Raw genomic sequence first — 20,346 nt, 5'->3', positions numbered from 1 at the left:
ACATGATGAAACTTGAATTTCTAACAATTTCTATGCCTGCAGTAAGGACAGGGGATTCAGCAGGGCTTATTGTCAGATGTGAGCAGTTTAATTAAGAGTAGAAATGGCAAGGTATGGTAATTAATTGGCATGGAAATCATTAATGATTTCTAGCGCTTGGACAACTGAGTAGATGGTGGTGTCACCTGCTGGGAGAAAGAACAGTGGAGGAAGAAAAGTGAAGGGGGAATTGTTAGACTTAAGAAAAAGAAACCCTTTTGATTGAAAGGCTTAAAAGTTTGGGGGTGGGGAGGGGACATCATCCTAAACATCAGTTGTTCACTGCAGTGAAGTTGTGGAGGGACATTGGATGAAATGATTTACATGATGCAAACCCTGTAAGCTGTTAGCAGATAATAAAATCGCAATTATTGAATGCTTTCAATGTAAGCACGTTTGTTAATATAAAATGAACTTACTTAATTTTCTCAGCAACTCTATGGGATAGATATTGTTTTTTTCTCATTTGCAGCCAAGTAAACTGAGGCACATCTACACTCATTAACTCCCCCCTAAGTTAAGCAGTTAACAAGTGGCTTAAGCTGTCAGTTGGACATTCCCTGAGGGCTCCTGGACTGCAAGAGGCGCAGGTCGTGCTGAGGGACCCCTCCCCCCATGTACACGAATTTCATGCACCGGGCCTCTAGTTATGTTATAATATTTTACAAATAAATGTGTTCCTTTTGCAATTACTGTGTACACTTCCCCCCATTTCTTCCAAAAGTGGTGTGTTTATTTTAAAACATCAATTTTAATGAAGATTTGGAGTTTGGAAAGTTCTGGTTAATTGAGGGTTAGCCACAGTCCATTTTAGAAGGGCAGTGCCAAATTACAAGGAGCCATGGAGTTATGGATCCACTTTGGAGCTCCTTATAAACTTGCAAAATACATCTAATCACAAAAAAATGCAAGGATTGGCAGAATTTCAAATCCCTGCCCTGTTGAGTTTAAAACCCTGACTGTTGTCAGGTGTGAGCTGCTATTTGTCATGGATTCTTTGGCTTTAGACAGAGGCCTTGACGTTGCAGCCCTGGGCCAGGCAGACCTTCATTGAAGAAAAGCAGTGTTAGACATTTTCCCACTATTAACCCCGCCAACCCTTCTTGTATCAGAGCCAGGTCAAACTTGTACACATGGCTTTTCAAAAGTTGGTTTTGAACTTCTAATTAACCATACTCTTGAAATGTTGAAACTCTGATTATTGTTTGGTGGAGCCCTAATACTAGAATGTACCTGAATAAAAAAGGGAAATCTGCAATCTGCTTAGAGGCTTAACTTGTCTGGATTCTTTTTTTATTATTATTCCAACTGCATCTGTAATTATGAACTTTCTTTCACTCATGTTTCTACTAAGGCAAAACTAATCAAACCAGAGACTAAATAAAACTAAGCGTGTTTCTAGTACTGAAAACTCTTCAAGAGTGCTTTGTGATTACATACTGAGCACGCATATGAGCTTCACACACATGTGATACCATTCACTGAGATAGGGCATGTTAGAGGGTCAAGTTTGGGGGAAGATTATTTGCTAGGCTATGTCTATAATTTGTAATCCTCATGCAACTTATGCATAGTTTCCTCGTCTGTTCATGAATACATTGGCAGATAATAGATTTGGGTCTTTTGTTGAAGGTCTTTCAACTAGTAAGCGGTAAAACTAAGATCTGAACCCTGCTCAGGCTGTGCTGTCAGAGCTCACTTTGTTTCTACTAAAGAATGTAACTTTTCTGTTCCTACCTCACTTCACTTTTAAGAACATAGTTCCACCCAACTTCGTATCCCCAAATATCTCAGAATAGACCATTTCTAAAACATAATTGATTTCTGCATACATAAAAACAGACTATTTTAATACATTATTGGGCTTGCTAGAATATAAGAAAATGGGAGAAAAAAAGAAAACATCAGCTATATTAGGGGGAGGTAAGCAGTAGCTAACATAAAAAAGCAGAGTATACTGCCCAATCGGCATGGTTGAGTGTCAACCTGTGAACCAGGAGGTCACGGTTCAATTCCTGGTCAGGAAGCAGATCAATGATTCTCTCTCATCATTGATGTTTCTATCTCTCTCCCTCTGTATTCCTCTCTGAAATCAATAAAAAAAATATTTTTTTAAAAAGCAGAGTATGCCTGGGACAAATGATGATATCAAAGTTGTAAATGCACCAGAAAGTTGGAGATGTGAGTTTATGGGTTCTAAAGACAAATAAAGCAGTCTACTCCTAGAATCTGGAAGAAGCAAATGCAATTCCTTTCTAGAGGAAGTATCCCTAATTTAGACCCTCAGTATACACAGAGATCAAGCTCAAAATGGTATGAGCTCAAATAAATAAATACATACGTATTTAAGTAAATGAATCAGGTCAAATACACACACACACACACACACACACACACACACACACACCACTAGGAAAAGTCAGCAGAAAGGAGAAATAAGAAAATAATAAGCTTTATTTGTGGGCTTAAAGCAGAGGAAGGGCACTATTTTTAAATAATGATAAGAGATTAAAAACACTCATTTACTTTCACTCTTCCATGAAACTCCAAGAAAACAATAATAAAGAGGTGTTTTGTTTTGTTTTGTTTTTAAGATATGCACTCGTAGGGATAAAGCATGAAAAAGGAAATTTTGGGAACCTGGAGAGAAGATGACCTTCTGTTACTGTCTTAGCAAACCTGAAAAATGGAATCCTAAGACAGTACTGGCAGGCATATCTCTGCCAGTGAGGGATACATCAGACCCATATGCCATTGAATAATTACCCTAACACCTAAGGTTTTTTATGTTATTTCATTTATTTGATCATTTATTGAAAATATATTTTTATTCATTTCAGAGAGAGGAAGGAAAAAGGAGAGAGATAGAAATATCAGTGATGAGAGAGAATCATTGATCAGCTGCCTCCTACACACACCCTATTGATCATTTCTTCTAATTCATTATCCCTTTTTTTTTTTTTACTTTTAACTATGTCCTACTTAACAACTAACAGTTAAATTGGTTTATCATTCCACCTTTCAGTGTGCCTTCACAACTTTTCCCTTCTACTTTCCCAATAAAATCTCAATCCTGAATATATTCTACAAAGAGCTTTCTCCAACACTGAGCCTACATAAACAGGTCTGTTCAAGATTGTCATGAATCATGGTAGTTTGACCTCCTATAAATCTATGATCACCAAATTCAGATAGGCCCATTGTAATCCTTCTGTGTTCCTAGGGTCAATTCACTTTGCCTCTCTCAAACTACTCTTTCAAACTTCACTCTCCTCAAACCTCCATCAGGCTCACCCCCCCCCCCTTAATCTCAGCAGCACACCTTACGTAAAGTATAGCTACCAAACTGTTTTCTTTGAGCTGTTCACTCCCATCAACATTAAAAGACCCCCAAATCTCTCCCATCTTAAAACAAACCCTAGCAACTTCCCTCCTTCAGTTTATCATCCTATTGCTCTTCAATAGTTTAGGATCAAATTCTTGAAAAAGATTTCTATCTAATTATCTCCATTCTCTCCAAATCCCTGTCAGAACCACTATAGTCTGGTTGTGATCTCATTATGGTTACCAGCATCTTTTCTGCTGCCAGATTAAAAAGGTTTTTTTACTTATTAGTTTATTTATTTATTTTAGAGAGAGTGGAAAGGAGAGGGAAGAGAGAAAACATTGATGAGAGGGCGAGACATCTATTGGTTGACTCCAGCATGTGCCTTAACCAGGGCTGGGGATCAAACCTACAACCCAGGTACATGCCCGTGACCAGGAATGGAACCCACAACCCTTCAGTGTGGTAGCTGACACTCTAACCATTGAGAATACCTGCCAGGGCTAAAAAGTTGTTTTATTAAATTTTTATTTTGAAATTATTTTAGATTTAGAGAAAAGTTGCAAAGAGAATACAGGGCTTTGTGTAACCTTCACCCGGCTTCCCCTAATGCTGGCATCTTGTATAACTATAACACAATTATGGAAATTAACAGCAATACAATCCTGTTAACTAAACTGCAGACTTCCTTTGGATTCCACCAGTGTTTCACTGATTCCCTTATTCTGTTCCATATTTCAGTCTATAACCGACACATTGCATTTAGTTGTCATATCCCAGTCTTTTCCCATCTGTGATAGTTCCTCAGTCTTTCTGTGCCTTCTCTGACTTTGACTCTTCTGGAAAACGCTGCTCAGTTATTTTGAAGCTTGTTTCTCAGCTTGAGTTTCTCTGGTATTCCTTCATGAGAATATCTTTTATAAGATTGCCACAGCAGTGAGGCAGTCCCCTTAGTGCATCAGATCTATGGCACATAATGTCAGCATATCTTATTATTGGGAGGTTAACATTGACCAATTGATTAAAGAGATCTCAGTATTATATTACAACGTTTCCCTTTGGAATTAATAAATATTTTGGGAAGATTTCTTGAGATTATGCAAATGTCCCGTTTCACCTCAAACTTTTGCTCATTAATTTTAATAAAAATTTTACTCTCATCCTAACCTGTTTGGCTCAGGGGATAGAGCATCAGCCTGCGGACTGAAGGGTCCCGGGTTTGATTCTAGTCAAGGGCATGTACCTGGGCTGCGGGCACATCCCCAGTAGGAGATGTGCAGGAGGCAGCTGATCGATGTTTCTCTCTCATTGATGTTTCTACCTCTCTATCCCTCTCCCTTCCTCTCTGCAAAATATCAATAAAATATATTTTAAAAAATTTTTTACTCTCTTCTTTATTAAACTAAGGCAGGTCTGCCATATCTAAATCACTCACTGTGGGCCACCTTTCAGTCCATGGTTTAGCCAATCTGACAAATGGGCTGTTAGAACCCCTCCTAACCTCTCCTATAGCTGCAACATTAAATGCAGAATCTCCACTAAATCCTTTTCACACTATATATTCTTTTTCTAAGTATGCAATATGAATAATTTAGTTCAACCCTCTCCAGTTTTCTCATCTGAAACATAAGGAAAATGATAGAATCTATCTCACAAGAGAGTTTTGAAATTATATGAAATTACATGTAAAATTCACGATCATAGGCACTCAATAACTGATTCTTATCATTTTATTTATTGTTGTTTTGACCCAGAACATAGCTTTATAGTTATCTTACCATGATAACTCCAAAAACCTGAATTCCAGATGTTTATTGAACTTCTAGCTCAGCATCTTTGCCTTCATATCACAAAGGCACATCTAGTCAACATGTCCAAAGCCATTGGCATTATTTTTTCCCCAAACCTCTTCCAGGTTTCGTGATTCAAGTAGAGGGCATACCATCTTTCCAGTTTTGTTAGACAGGAACATAGTAATTACCCTTCATGTTGTTCTTTCCATTGCTATCTACATAGAGTCCATTACCCCATTCTGGGTTTTTTTCTTTGTTTGTTTGCTTTTTTACTCTTTAAACATTTCATTCATCCATCCCCATATTTCTGTTTCCATGACCACTCTCTCCAATCAGGCTTCCATCTACTTCTCTTGGGCCATTTCTATATCCTACAAAGTAGTCTACCCACATCCACTCTAGCTTTCTCTAGTTTATTCTCTAAATTGATGCCTGGGTGATCTTTTACTAAATAAGGCATACAAGTCTGGAGGTGAACAAGGTTGTGCTGTACAATGTTAGATAATATATATATATATATACATATATATATATATATGCGCACATACACACACCGAGTGGCCAGATTATTATGACCACCCCATCAGTACTTCATTGACACTTCCAAAAATACTGAATATTGAAAACTTCCTAAGCAAATACTCTCAAGGTGTTATTATTATTATTATTATTGTTATTATTATTTGTATAACTAATTCACTGATGGGGTGGTCATAATAATCTGGCCACTCAGTGTGTGTGTGTGTATGTGTGTGTGTATAGTTGTGTTTCAGCTGCGTAACTGTTTCACTGTAGCAAGGAAGTATAGTTGTGTTTCAGTGAAACTTTATTCACAAAACCAGGGTGTGAGACCAATTTGGTTTCTGAAAAATGAAAAATCTGAAACAAGTGGTAGCTGGGTAGAATGTTGAAATAACAGACATCAACCAAGACTCCAGTTGTAAAGGACACCTACATTTCTGGTCTGAGCAGTGGAGGGAGAAATATTCAACATTGCTGCCACCTGGTGCACCAGACAGGTGTGCTATAGCCACAGCTGTGGCATGCGTGAAGCCACCAGACTGCCAGAAGGTGGGGTCCTTGGGAACATAGAATCCGAGGTTAGGTGTGGATAAAATATGTTCAAGGAATAGGGGGAGCAATCCTGAATGCAGTGCCTATTCTCTGAATTTTTTTCTATAGAAGTTTTGACAACTTTACATTATAATTCTGCAACTATTTTATGGTTAGTTACCTTTTTTCTTAAATTTTGCCATCAACACTATAGGTGGAAATGTGCGCACAACTGTGCACGTTAAAAAATTTAGTGCTCAGTTGCTATTTCCCAAGATATATTGGTAATTAACATATAACTTGCACAAAATATTTCTCAATATTCATCATTCATCACAGGGACATAGTTATATGAGTGACAGGAACAATGAAGATACATGCTGCTGAATTAGTGGCAATATCTACAGTACTTTAAAAATTATTAATTATTCAAAACAAATATAGAAACTAAGTCCAAAGGAGAAAGTTTAACAAGTGCAATTGCGGAAAGTGCACTTAAGGATCACACGATGAAACCCAAATTTTTAAATGAATTTTTACTTCCAAGTCTGTTTGTTTTTTCCCAAGCTCCAAAGTGAGGTAATAGTTGTTATTTGTTAACTCCACCAGAAGAATCTTCTGCTTAAATGATAATAGTGTTTTCAGATATTTCAATTAGAATCACCAATTAATTCTAATGGTTTTTGTAACATTCATGGAATCAAAGTGAAACTTTGGACATAAACCTGCCAAAAATAAAACCTAGAGCATTATTGTGAAGACTGTTGTAAATTACAGTGAAAATCTAAAACTGACAATGAAATCATTTGACTTTGTATTAATATGCAAATTTAAACTTTAGGGAGTTTCAAATTTAAATTTGAAACTGTTTAAATTTAAACATAGAAATATGTTTGGCATTAGCTATGGATTGTACAAAATTAATAAATTTTGTGACTTAATAAAAATTATGAATTTAATAACATTTTATTTTTAAATTCCTTTTAAAAAGCAAAAGGCTTGTTATCCTAATGGAAATTAAAGCTATTCTCAAAACTTTAAATACTCTATATAAGCACAGTTAGGGTGAAATGCAGTTAACTGAAATACAATGCTTTTTAAATACAGCTGTTATTAATGGCAAAGAAAATAAAACAGCTCAACCCGACAGTATAAAATTTCTCTCTTTGTTGCCCATTATCAACTATAGTAATATTTAACTACTTTATAAATGAGTTTTCTGGATTTTTATTACTTTTTTTCTAATTAGTTAGAAATAATCAAAATATTCAATAAGTGGACCTCTTACCCCAAATATGATGGAATTAACTACATTCTATAGGAATTACTCTTTGATCAGAAATAAAAGAAAAGCAGAAAAACATATATATGGAACCTTGTCTTTGGACACTGGGCAACAGGCAGTGAAAGCCTGTGATCCTCAGGGGAAACAAACAGGGAAAGAGAAATAAACAAAATGAGTCCTATAATTGCCAGAGTGTACTAATGAGAGGCAATTCCCAGGCTGCCATCATAGAGGAGAATCCTCATAGAGTCCAATGGTTTTTCTGAGTTGAAGATAAAGTGATCAGAATTTGGGGAGATTGAAATGTCTAGAATTTGTGAGGTAGAATATTTGAGATGAAGTTGCTAGAAAGAGCTCCATGCATCTGCACAGGTATTTCTTAAACCTTTGTCTTACTTATCTTTACATGCATGAGGTGAAACACCACAAGGAACTAACCAATGGAAAACAGTAAATTAAACAATCCACGTTATTTACACAGAATTGGAACTAGTTTGTATTCTTGCTAGCCAGAGTGGAGAGACCTTGTAATGCACAAGGCATCATGTAGAGACATCACAATGGCTTCATCTTCGTTGTAGGGATAAATCAGCCTGTGCCACAGCCTGCTCTGATGCACTCTCACCGAGTACAAGCAAGCCTCAAAAGGACCATACTAATGGCATGTAATTTACAAGGCCAACAATTCCAAAGAACACTACAAAATTCAACCAAAAATGTTCCAATTGCCAATGTCAAGAATTCAGGTGAAAATTACCAGCCATGACATGAAGTGGGAAAATATGACCTGTGACAATAAGAGAAATCAATGAACAGAAACTGACCCAGAAATGCAAGGTATGATGGAATTAGCAGACAAAAATATTAAATAGTTCTACTGTGAAGCGGAGAGAGCACATATAATGCAGAGAGATTAAAAACATAAAAACCAAGGAAATGCAAGTTTTAGAAAAGAAAAACACAATATTTAAAATAAAATTTTATACCCTGGAAGGACTACTGGCATATTATACATACAAGACAAAACCCACCAAAATCAAATCAAAAAAGAAAGTGACATTGAAGAAGTAACAGAAACTATATATAGTATATCAGCAATATATTGGACAACATCAATCAGTATAACATATGTACAGAGTCCCAGGAAAGGTGGTAGTTGGGGAATATTTGAAGAAATAATAGAAAAGGGTTTTATAAATTTGGTGGAAAACTACAACTCCACAGATCTGTGAAACTCTATGAATCTCAAGCAGAATAAACATGAATAAAATCATACTGAGAAACTTCCTAATGAAATCTTAAAAGAAACCAGAGGGGAAAGGAAATCATATTACATACCAGGAAAAAGATAGAGATGATAAAATAAATATAAGAAATGTTTTGAATCTCAAAAGTATTATGTTGCCGAAACCGGTTTGGCTCAATGGACAGAGCGTCAGCCTGCGGACTGAAGGGTCCCAGGTTCGATTCCGGTCAAGGGCATGTAGCTGGGTTGCAGGCACATCCCCAGCGGGAGATGTGCGGGAGGTGGCTGATCGATATTTCTAACTCTTTATCTCTCTCCCTTCCTCTCTGTAAAAAAATCAATAAAATATATATTAAAAAAAAAAGTATTATGTTAAGTGAAAGAAGCCAGATATTAAAGACTGTGGTTCCATTTATATGAAATTCTAGAAATGGCAAAAGTACAGTGGCAGAATTTCAGTGATTATTAGGGGCCAAGAAGGAGAGTAAGAAGTTGACTCCAAAGGCCAAAGGAACTCTTTGTGGTGAAGAAAATATTATATTATATTTTGACTGTTGTAGTGGTTATATGACTGCATACATTTGTCAACATGCATCATAACCTGCCCTTAAAATTGGTAAGTTTTTACTGACTGTAAACTATACCTCAGTGAAGCTGATAAGAAATAGTCATGAAATGAAGCAAAAATATCAGTGTCAAAGGGAAAACTTTTGGTAGATGTGTTATTTCTAACACATATGTCAGCAACTACCTATTTTTTAAAATTCTTTATTGTTTAAAGTATTACATATAGTATTACATATGTCTCCTTTTTCCCCCATTGACCTCTCCCCAGTCACTGCCACCCCTCAACACATGCCTTCACCCCACTTAGTGTTTGTGACCATTTGGTGCTTATATGCATGCATACACATCCTTTGGTTGCTCTCTTACCCCCCTCCCCACCCTCCCCCTACTTTCCCTCTGAAGTTTGATGGTCTGTTCCATGCTTCTCTGTCTCTGGATCTATTTTTGTTCGTCAGTTTATGTTGTTCATTATATTCCACAGATGAGTGAGATCATGTGATATTTATCTTTCTCCGACTGGCTTATTTCGCTTAGCTTAATGCTCTCCATGTCCACCCATGCTGTTTTCAACGTGCTCATTACCAAAACCAAACTGGTTTATACTGAAGTCTGATTTTATCTGCAAGGCATCCTCTCATGGCTTCTATCTGACTCTGTGACACTCCATTTATGGCCCCCACCTCTCTAGACTTTCTGCATTCCATTATCTAGTTTTTACCTTTATTTTAGATTCATTCTTTAGTTTACCTTTCACCAGACAAAACACAAGGGCAGAATAATGAAGGCTGATCATCCAAAAGAAAAAAAAAAGTGCTGAAAAGTGGGAAGATTACACAGTAAGGAAAATGAATAAAGATAGGGGATATGACCAAAGAGGGAGTGTGCCTGTCTGGTTTTAATGGAAAACTCTTTGCCAGCTTTATTACCTTAGAAGAGCAACCCAGTGGTGGCTGGCTACTAATATTTTACCTTTTGAATAGCAGCTCCTGAAAACTCTATTAATAAACCTTGGTTCATTTCTCTTATGTGCTAATAGGCATATTATTCCCATGTCAACTTATATGATTTTATTGCATACATTCCTGAAAGAAAAAAAAATTATACCCATTGTGTGAAAATATAATCTATAAATTGGGGGTTTGAATTGGCTGCATATTTCAGCCTGTGCTATGCATACTTTAATTATTCTCCTTTACAGATAGAGATAGTGGTTTATAAATACATTATTAATGCAGAATATTTCCCTTGTTTTTATAGGCTTTGCCAGAGGCCATATTGAATTTAAAGTTTTGGGTTATTTCTGAGTCAAGACCCTCATATACATCTGGATAAAAGCCAAACTTCTAATATTTATTCTTAACTTAGCAGGATATTTTATACACATTATGTTTTATTCAAAAAGGTCTTGGCCATTTAAAAATTGTTGTACTACTCACATACATAAAGATCATGTCAGTCATTCTGCTGAGAGATTGTTATTAATGGTTCATACCTTCTGTCCTGATTGTATTTTGGGATAAAGATGTTTGTTTTGTCTTATAACCAAGAGATCTCCTCTTGAAGAAAAAGTAAAATACTTGCAAATTAAAGCCAATGGTTATTCTAGATGTGCCATATTATCTAAAAGTATTTGCTGACCTCTTCAAGGGTTCATAAGCTAACAGAAAAGTAAGATTTTCTGCCATAATAAATTTATGATAATATCCAAGAGTGATTCATAACGTGAGATCAAAAGAATCACAGTCATCGAGAATTAGAGCAGAAAGTGACCTTTCATTGTCATCACCCATGCCTAGCGTTTTATAATTGTGAAAAATGTTTCCCAGAGTGTTCAAAATGCTTTCTCTGGGACTCATGAGGACTCTCCAATCTGAAAATCATGACTTTTAGTTCAGGACTCTATCTTTGATGGACTTCTTATTAATACTCTTCAATGAGCAAGCATTTGTCTCCAGTTTTATGTGAGCTTTGTCAGTGACTTATACCTGGTAATCATGTGCTTACAATAGTATTAGGTTATAAGAAAGGAACAGCAAAAAGATTAGTCTCAACATGGTTGTCTCATTTGGTGCAATAAACCCATGCCATTAAGCCAATAAAAGGTAGATCAACTGAGTCATATATCTAAGGAAAGGGTAACTGTCATTACCAAAGGTGATTCCTTTGTGAAGAGTATATATAATTCTTTTGCAATGTGTAAAATTTTTAAGTTGGGATTTCATATACTGAGTCTGTCTCTCTATTTTTATATGTAGTAAGAGGAGGATAGAGGAGGACGAAATAATGGACAGCCACAGAATACAGAGAAAGAGACATTTTGGAATCAGGCAGTCCTAACTGAGGGTTTCAGCTCCTCTGCTTGCTAGCCATGTAACCTTAGAAAAAAATTATCCAACATTGCCTACACAGTCATGAGGATTAAATGAAATTCTAACTATGAAAACACCTAGCACAGTACTTGCACATATTCGGAGCTCAGTAATAGCAGTTTCTCTTTCCTGTAATGTTTATAACATAATTTAACCCATAAAACACCAGCTCCCTGTTTGTCAGGGGCCCCATATTAGTCACTCCAGAGAAAAAAGGAAAGCATGTCATCCAGCATCACCAGCTTCATGAGCTAAAATAATGTTTAATAATAATATTTTTTGAAACTCAGTACAACTGAATGCACTTATAGACAGAACACAGCATTTCCAACCAGGGCAAGGTGATAACACATAGTGACCTAGAGAAGTTAGGGTCTTGTCATGGAACCGTCGATTCAGGGTCATCTTACAAAGGTGAGAGAGGTGGGAGGGGAGGATTAAAGAATAAGCCAAGGTACATGTTCATTGCCTACCTCCTAAACCTCTCTTTAGTCCCTCCTCATTTCTATTATGTCATTTCCTTTTAATTTAGAAATCATTTCCCCCTGGACTTTTGCCAAGATGTGAAATTGGTTTCCTGCCACCACTCTCCTCACCTTCTAATCTATCATCCATGATCTCTCCAGAAGGTTCTGTTACAACTTAAACTTGATTCCCTACATCTTCTGCTTAAAATGGCCCTCACACCCACAAGGTGAAGTCCAAAGTCATTGGCATGTTATTCAAGATTGTGTGTTAATTACCCAGAACTATCAGTCATCACATCTAGACTTCTTTTTCTATGTTCCAGTTATGCCTAGCAGTGGATTTTGTACCCCAATAATCTACAGAAACTCAAGTTTCTGCACATTTGTATACAGTGTTTTCTTTTCCAGGGATACCTCATCATCACCACCTCCGTCTCTTTCAGCTTGACTAAATTCTGATGGTCTCTCCAATACTCAGTCAGGTGTTATTTTTTCTGGCAAGTCTTCTCTCACCTTCCCGTCATCATAAGTATACTAGTATGTTCTACTTATTTCCTCTCCAGGACACATGGGTCCTTTTTACACAAAATTGTCATTGTTGGTTTACTAAAAGCGCCGTTTCAACTTGACCATGAGTTGCTTGATGCCAGGGAAGCATCATTGTGTCCTCAACATCTGTCACAGCCTTAGCTTTCAAAAAATAGTTTGTGGGTTCATTCATAGTTAAAACTGCGATTATGTGATCCGAATTAAAAGCTTTAGGATTCTCAGACTTGGGTCAGACCAGGTGATCACAGCAGGAGACAACTATGTCAGGAGCTGAGGAGATTGGGTCTCCTCCCCTGACAGGACATTCATTTCTCTGTGAAGCAGGAAGATGAGGAAAGGTCAATCAGGAAATGTTAGTAAGAGCTAGAAGGGTTTGAGGCCAGTCCCTTGCTCTGTGTTGGAGAGCGTTGTGCTAGAGAGCGTTGTCACCATGACGTAGTGCTGGGTCCAGAACCCAGTTATCTTTCTTTCCGATCCAGTATTCATCCATTTGCCTTTCTTCTCTGGTGGAACTTGTTTTATTTTGTTGTTGTTGTGGGGTTTTGTGTGTATGTGTGTTTTGTAACTAAGGAAACAATGCCTGCCAACTTTCTGCCTAACTGGTCAGGCTGCAGAGGTAGTTCTAACCTGGTAAGTCATGTTAGCACTGAGGGCGATTCTCCTGCTTTGATTTGGGGTGACAAAACACTTCCCCCCAAATAGCTTAGGGGCTGCAAGAAGGTCATTAACTCTGCTCTTTCATATGTATCCCACTGGCATGTTCTCGTGAAATGACCTCCTATTTTCCTCTCATTCTCCTTCCCTGCCTCAAAAAAAAGAAACATCCCTGTGACATATGGAGGGGTTCCAACGTCAGCCAGTGCATATATTAAAGTTTTAAATCAATTATTGTTCTAGTACACACCCTGGGGCTAAGAAAGAAAGAACATCCAGGACTAACAAACCTGATTGTTCTGGCAAAGTTGCCATTCGATTCATGCTGGCAATTCTGGGCTTTTCTTTTTCTTTAATATTCCAACCTCATTAAAAAAAAGTTAATGGCTCAAGTAGCAATTTTCAACATTACTATTTCATTCAGTTTCTCCCCGAGACTTCTGCCTGCCAGTCTCTTGAGAGTTCCCAAGGGGGCACAGTGCCCAGAATTTGCTTCATTAGTTGCAGAGACAGCTGTCAATCTGAGAGTGAGTTCATTAGACCTGGATTATTCCTCACTTATTACCTTCTAAGCAAGGCAGAGACTCCAGGTTGGGACTATGAGCACTTAACAATTTGGCATTCTTAAACTGAGTCAAAGACTTAATCATAACAGTTAAGAAACCAAATTACAACCATGTATAGCATGGTGAATTTTAACTTAACAGCTACTCTGAGTTGGACCTAGATGAGTATTCTGATTAGTGCTGCTCTAGCTAAAATTCCAATAAAGTTTGATGCATGTGTGCGTGTTTTCCTAGGCAAGTACTGGAAGTCAGTAAGAATGGTGGCTGTGCCAAGGGGCTGTGCTCTGGCTGGGGCTCAGTTGCAAGAGGAGACAGACACCGTTTCTGCCCTGGCCTCCCTGACGGTGGATGTGGAACAGCCCTTCGCTCAAGAAGATAGCAGGTATGGATCCAGCATGGGGGAATCATTAAGGTCAGTAACCTCCAGGCTCATCATTCACGTTCCTGAACCCCTCTCCAGACTTACCTTCACCTGTCTCCGCCCCTTCCACCACCTGTCTTCTCCAAAGCCACAGATGCCCCAGCACATGCTGTCGGCTGTCAAGAATTCATTCATTTGTTTCCTTTTTCCTGGGAAACATGAGCTGGAGCATGTGGTTGCAGTTCACAGAGAAATGGCAGGGATGAGATAGACGGTGAGAAAAATCACTTCTTGTTGGATAATTTCCTGCAGATTATTATGGAAAGAGCTGCTTATGGGCTTACCTTCTATCCCTAGTTATCTATGTTTTTCCAGATGTTCTTTTCTTTCTCTCATCCTTTTGAAATTACTGATATAACCAACAGAAAAAGAGAGAGTAGAAGCTGGAGGTATTGTTAGTCAGTTGGATCACCTATATACACACAAGCTCTTACATGTATGACTCATTGAGGTGCAACAATTAGATAAAGATGGAAGTTGCCTCCAAAAGAGAAAAGGATGTGTGCAAAGGAAAGGTGTGGACTTGAGTCTGATTTTATTTCATAGCATGATAAGAAGGGATTGATTTCAGTTAGTCTTCATATGAATGAATAGAGCTTTCAGGGGGGGGGGGGAAATAAGGTTGACAGATTGCATTTGCTTATTTTCCTTTTAAGAAATGTTATTGGTTTATGCATTTTGATGTTCACCGCACTATCCTACAGACAATGCTATAAGCAGAATTTCTTTTGAATCTACTATGACCAAAGATACCACAAATGTCCATCCATTAATATTGGTGCTTTCTACAGCTGACTTCAAAGCCCCAATTCCTCAATTTGAACAGTTTGCACTTGAAAATTACTTCTGAGAATGAAATCCAACACCCTCTGTAAATAACATCACCATTAATTACACAGATCCTGCTACTAGTACACACATTGGCAATTTTCCCAAGAATGCACAAATTTGAACAGTTTTAGCTTTATTTTACTGAGCATTCAGAGAGTAATGGATTTAACATCTTGTTTTGGTCAAGAGCAGGAGATACACTGAATAAGAGATTTCACTTTTATTTTTTCTTACCATAACCACTTAAATAACAGATTACCAGCAGGGAAAGAAAAGTTGCACAGTATTGTATTAAAAGGCACCATCATATGGGCATCTGGAACGTACGGGGAAACTTATTTTATGTCTTTGATAATATGAACTAACCCCCTGCCGTTCCCAGCTAAGAACTGAACCAAGTTCATAATCCAAAGGTGTTGCAATTATTCCCAAGGCCAAATCCAGTTAGTGTCTGTCATTTGAGGGCTATAAAACTGAGGGAACTAGCATCTGTTAGTGTTGGATACAAAAGGAGAATAGCAATTCTTGAGAATTCATTTAATGTAGAGAAATGAAGCTAAATTCCAGCCTGGGTAAAATGAATTATAAGTAAAATTTCCCATTAAATTGAAGAGTTTAGAATAATTAAGAATAACAATGCCCAGGCTGGGTAGCTCAATTGATTGGAGCATCATCCATACACCAAAAATTTGCAGGTTCAGTTCCAGGTCTGGACACATACCTAAGTTTTGGGTTCAATCCCTAGTTAGGGCACATATGGGAAGCAACCGATCCATGTTTCTCTCTCACATCCATGTCTGTCTGTCTCTCTCTCTCTCTCTCTCTCTCTCTCTCTCTCTCTCTCACATCAATAAAAACATATCGTCGGGTGAGGATTAAATAAGTAAATAAAATTAATTTTTTAGAAAAAATAATATGTCATGAGCCCTACGTAATGTAAAAATCTGAGCACTTTGGCAGGACCTAGCTCTACGTGTGCTTGTTTACCCAGGTAAACAGGGTGCCCGACTTCTGCTAATCCAGAGGGACTCAGCCCTGGCCTCAGTTCACAGTGATTTTTAGCTCCATCTCATGGCAGAGAGAGAATGGGAATGGGAATGGGAATGTTTTGACATACAGGGAAACAGAACTGACATTTGCTGCCTCAACTCTTATTTGTTTATCAGTTTTAGACAGACTGTATCAATTTTGATTGATTTTTCTTGTGGGAAGGAAAATGGTTTTGCTTGAAATATTTTCTATGGCTTTGAATTCACTGTTTCAGCAGAGGAAAAGAAAAATTATTCTAGAACTGGCTTTTGCATTTCTATTGAACCATGCATGGATTTCATCAGAGTCAGAGAGAAACCTTGAAAGTCATGAGGCATTTATTCCTTTTCAGGGGAATGCTATCCGAATTGTCCCCCGACTCAATACAGGAAAGATGACTTTCAGAATGAGATAGAAAGGTGGATATATTATTGGGCCTTTGTTATGAATGCAATGTTCTAAGTGCACAGGAAATTGAAAAATTAGAAAAATCAGAGAGTTAAATGGATGGAAAAGGGTGAAGGCAAGATTCTTTTTATAGGCTATTCTTGCCAGTTATTTTGGAGGATATATTGGTGTTTGGAGTGAGATGACTCATTTTGTACTAAGATTTTGGGTAAAGCAGCTCTTTTCCTGGCCAACTCATATCTGACTCATTTACCACTAGTGAATACGGGATAAAATGCTCCTGGCTCAGAACCATTGTAAGTATTTTTTGTTCATTTTTCTTGGATGGGGGATGGGGGTGGAGATGACAACACAGAGCAAAACAGTCCTTTCATTTTTATAACTCATTAGTGGACCATTATTTGAAAATATTGATTTTGGGGGATTCATTCTGGGGGTGACTGAAATACAGTTTTCAAAACCTAATTTTCAGATGGCAAAGAACTTGAGTGGGAAAAACGATTGATGGATCAGCAAAAGCAAAACAAAAACAAAATATGAAAAAAAATTAAGTAGGCCAAGTTATATGTTCAAGGAATATTAAGCAGATAGGTCTGGTCGTATACAGCATATTGTTTTTAAAAGAGAGTTGTGATCTTAGCAGTTTTTTGTTGGCCAGGAGGCTGTATCTTTAAAAGATTATAATTTGCATTGATCACATATGTGTTTCAAATGCTTCTACTTTGAAAAGGTCAAAGCAGTATTGAGGTTTATTCTTGGATACCTGTTCAGAATCTGCTGAAAATCAAGAAAAAGGTTGCTCTGTCAAGTAAGACTTCAGGATGTTCAACTATTGAGTTCCTGGAAACACAACTGAAAGTTAGGTTTTTCAAATGTGAGTTTGGCCTATTGATTACAGCAGGAATCATGTTATGTTTCCTTAATACAGTCTGATCTGGTTCTTTATTTAATCATTTCATCTTCAAATTCAGGTAAATTCTCTCATGAATGACATAGTTTCAAATCATTATATAATATAAAAGCATGAGAAATATATGACAGGACATTTTGTATCTTGAGTAACTATCTTATTCAAGAGTATGAAAAAAAAAGTGTAACAATACACTGGAAAATCCCAAGTATCACCTGTTTTAACTTTGAATGGCCTATCTGTAGTGCCAAGGACATTGATAACCCCATTTTCCTGTATCTTAAGGTTTATATAGAAATACAGACCACTATTAAAAATACACATTCATGTCTAATGTCTAATATATTAGAAAATCAACTTTGTTTTCCATCCTTTAGGAGTGTGTCTCCAAGGCTTCTAGACACTAAAATATTGCACAAAGTATGCAAGTTTCTGACTTTTCTCTATGATACCATTATTTTGAGCACTTGTTTATCTAACTACACAAACATACCAATATAAATTTTATTCTTAATTTTCATCCAATGTCAACAAATCCTTAGTTGAAAGGTGGGCTGAGATTTGGAAATTCCTGGGAAAAGGAAGGATAGTCTGTCCCTTATTATCTTTTTCCTCCTCTTCCTAGGACCATCTGTTTAATCTCTGTTTTCAGTGCTGAACAGGCAGTCTTGCAACATGTGTGAAGTCTGACTTAGTATTTTCACAGCTATCATCTTACAATTACAGAGGAAGGACAGAGTGTGACTCCACAATCAGCTGGCCTAGATAATAATAATCTCCAACTTAATAATTGTGTGGTCAGGGGCAAGTTACTTGTCTCTCTGGGCTTTATTTTCTTTGTCTTCAAAATGAAGGGAAAATTTCATAGGGTTTTTTAGAATGAAATGACAAAAATACATCCTAAGAACTTAACAGAACACCTGACACATAGTAAGAACTCAGTAAAGGATGGTTTTTATCATTGTTTTCTATCATATTTCTTAGTCTTCACTTTGCTCTATCTTTTCCCTCCTTTAATACATCATTCATCATAATGATCTATAATACTAGGATATAGTGACTGTGCCTGGGTATCTATATATTTAACTGTTTGTAGGTTAAATCAATAGTATAGTCATTAAAAACAAGATTTGGACAAATAATCACTAAGCAGTAAGTTGTTTCAATTAACTAATCTGTGGTTAGCTGATTTAAGAAACTTCCATGATGCCAAAGACATTGTAGGTAATAAACAAATACTTATTAAATGAATAAATCCAAGATAGAAGGCAAAACATTGTTAAACATAACATTGATAACATAACGTTTTGTGATGAAACCTAAGCTCTTCTCCCTATTTATTATGTTTTCTGAGGGAATCAGCATTTTTATAATTTTATGAGTTTATGAATTTTGTGAGTTTAAGAATGTGTATTTTACCTTTATTTTCTTTCATAGTACTAATTGACAGTGTGCTTTTTCAAATATGTTGAATAACCAGAATCCATAGTACTCACATCAAAAACATGGGTTGACTGGGGAAACACAACAAAGGAAGAAGGGGGCAGTCAAGTATCTCTTGGAATGAAAAAAGGAATTGACTTTATGGGGGAAGGAAAATTCAAAAGAGATGCTGGCAGATCACAGGATTATCTTCCAACTTACAGAATGAGGAGGAAGAAAATGTGCTTTGTGCATTCTTTAAACACTTCCTGATTTTTTCTATGTGGGAGACAAATGTTGGGAGCCAGGGTCACAAAGCTTCCTTGCAGTCCTCAAAACATTCACTTACTTGGGGATTGTATTAGTTTCCAATTGCTATCTTTAAAAGTTACTACAAACTCAGTGGCTTAAAGTGGCAAAAGGTCAGAAAGCTGACAAAGATCTCTTGGGCTAAAATCAGAAGCTGGACGGGTCTGGTTCCTTTCTGGAAGCTGCAGGGAAGAATCTGTTTCTTTGACTTTTCTCGTGTCTAGAGGCTGCCTGCATTCCTTGGCTCAGGAGCGCCTTCTTCTATCTTGAAAGCCAACAACTTTATATCTCTCTGACCTTTCTGCAGTCATCACATCTCTCTCGAACTGAAGAAGAAAAGCTAGGAAACTTGGCTTAAAAAACAAACAAACAGGAAGATTCTCTACCTTTAAAGACTCATATGATTACATTAGACATACCAGGATAATCTATACCAGTGGTTCTCAACCTTCTGGCCCTTTAAATACAGTTCCTCATGTTGTGACCCAACCATAAAATTATTTTTGTTGCTACTTCATAACTGTAATGTTGCTACTGTTAAGAATTGTAATGTAAATATCTGATATGCATGATGGTCTTAGTCAACCCCTGTGAAAGGGTCGTTCAACTGCCAAAGGGGTCGCTACCCACAGGTTGAGAACCGCTGATCTATACTAATAAAAGGGTAATATGCTAATTAGGCTGAATAGACCGGACATCCTTCAGGGCAAAGCCATGGTGGTGAGGGCTGAGGCAGAGGCGGTTAGGGGCGATCAGGCAGGCAGGCAGAGCAGTTAGGGGCAATCAGGCCAGCAGGGGAGAGTGGTTAGGGGCAATCAGGCCTGCAGGGGAGAGCAGTTAGGGGCGATCAGGCTGGCAGGAGAGCGTGGTTAGGGCCATCAGGCAGGCAGGCAGAGGCAGTTAGGGGTGATCAGGCAAGCAGGCAGAGGGGTTAGGGGCAATCAGGCAGGCAGGCAGAGTGGTTAGGGGTGATCAGTCAGGCAGGCAGAGTGGTTAGGGGTGATCAGGCAGGTAGGCAGGTGAGCGGTTAGGAGCCAGTGGTCCCGGATTGCGATAGGGATGTCCAACTACCAGTTTACAGCTTAAACTGGCAGTTGGACATC

At 37.6% G+C, this 20,346-nt stretch overlaps 1 protein-coding gene across 1 annotated transcript in view; it reads left to right on the top strand.

Annotated features, from left to right (window-relative positions):
- The window catches only part of HDAC9 (histone deacetylase 9), an 828,595-nt gene that overhangs the window by 792,290 nt on the left and 15,959 nt on the right, over positions 1–20,346 (top strand). The window contains exon 26 of the mRNA XM_036327963.1: positions 14,148–14,325. Coding sequence (XP_036183856.1) covers positions 14,148–14,325 — 178 coding nt within the window. The remainder of the gene's footprint in view (positions 1–14,147; positions 14,326–20,346) is intronic.

Source organism: Myotis myotis, unplaced genomic scaffold, assembly GCF_014108235.1.
Source record: "Myotis myotis isolate mMyoMyo1 unplaced genomic scaffold, mMyoMyo1.p scaffold_m19_p_11, whole genome shotgun sequence".
NCBI lineage: Eukaryota > Metazoa > Chordata > Mammalia > Chiroptera > Vespertilionidae > Myotis > Myotis myotis.
This window is presented reverse-complemented; position numbering and strand designations above follow the sequence as displayed.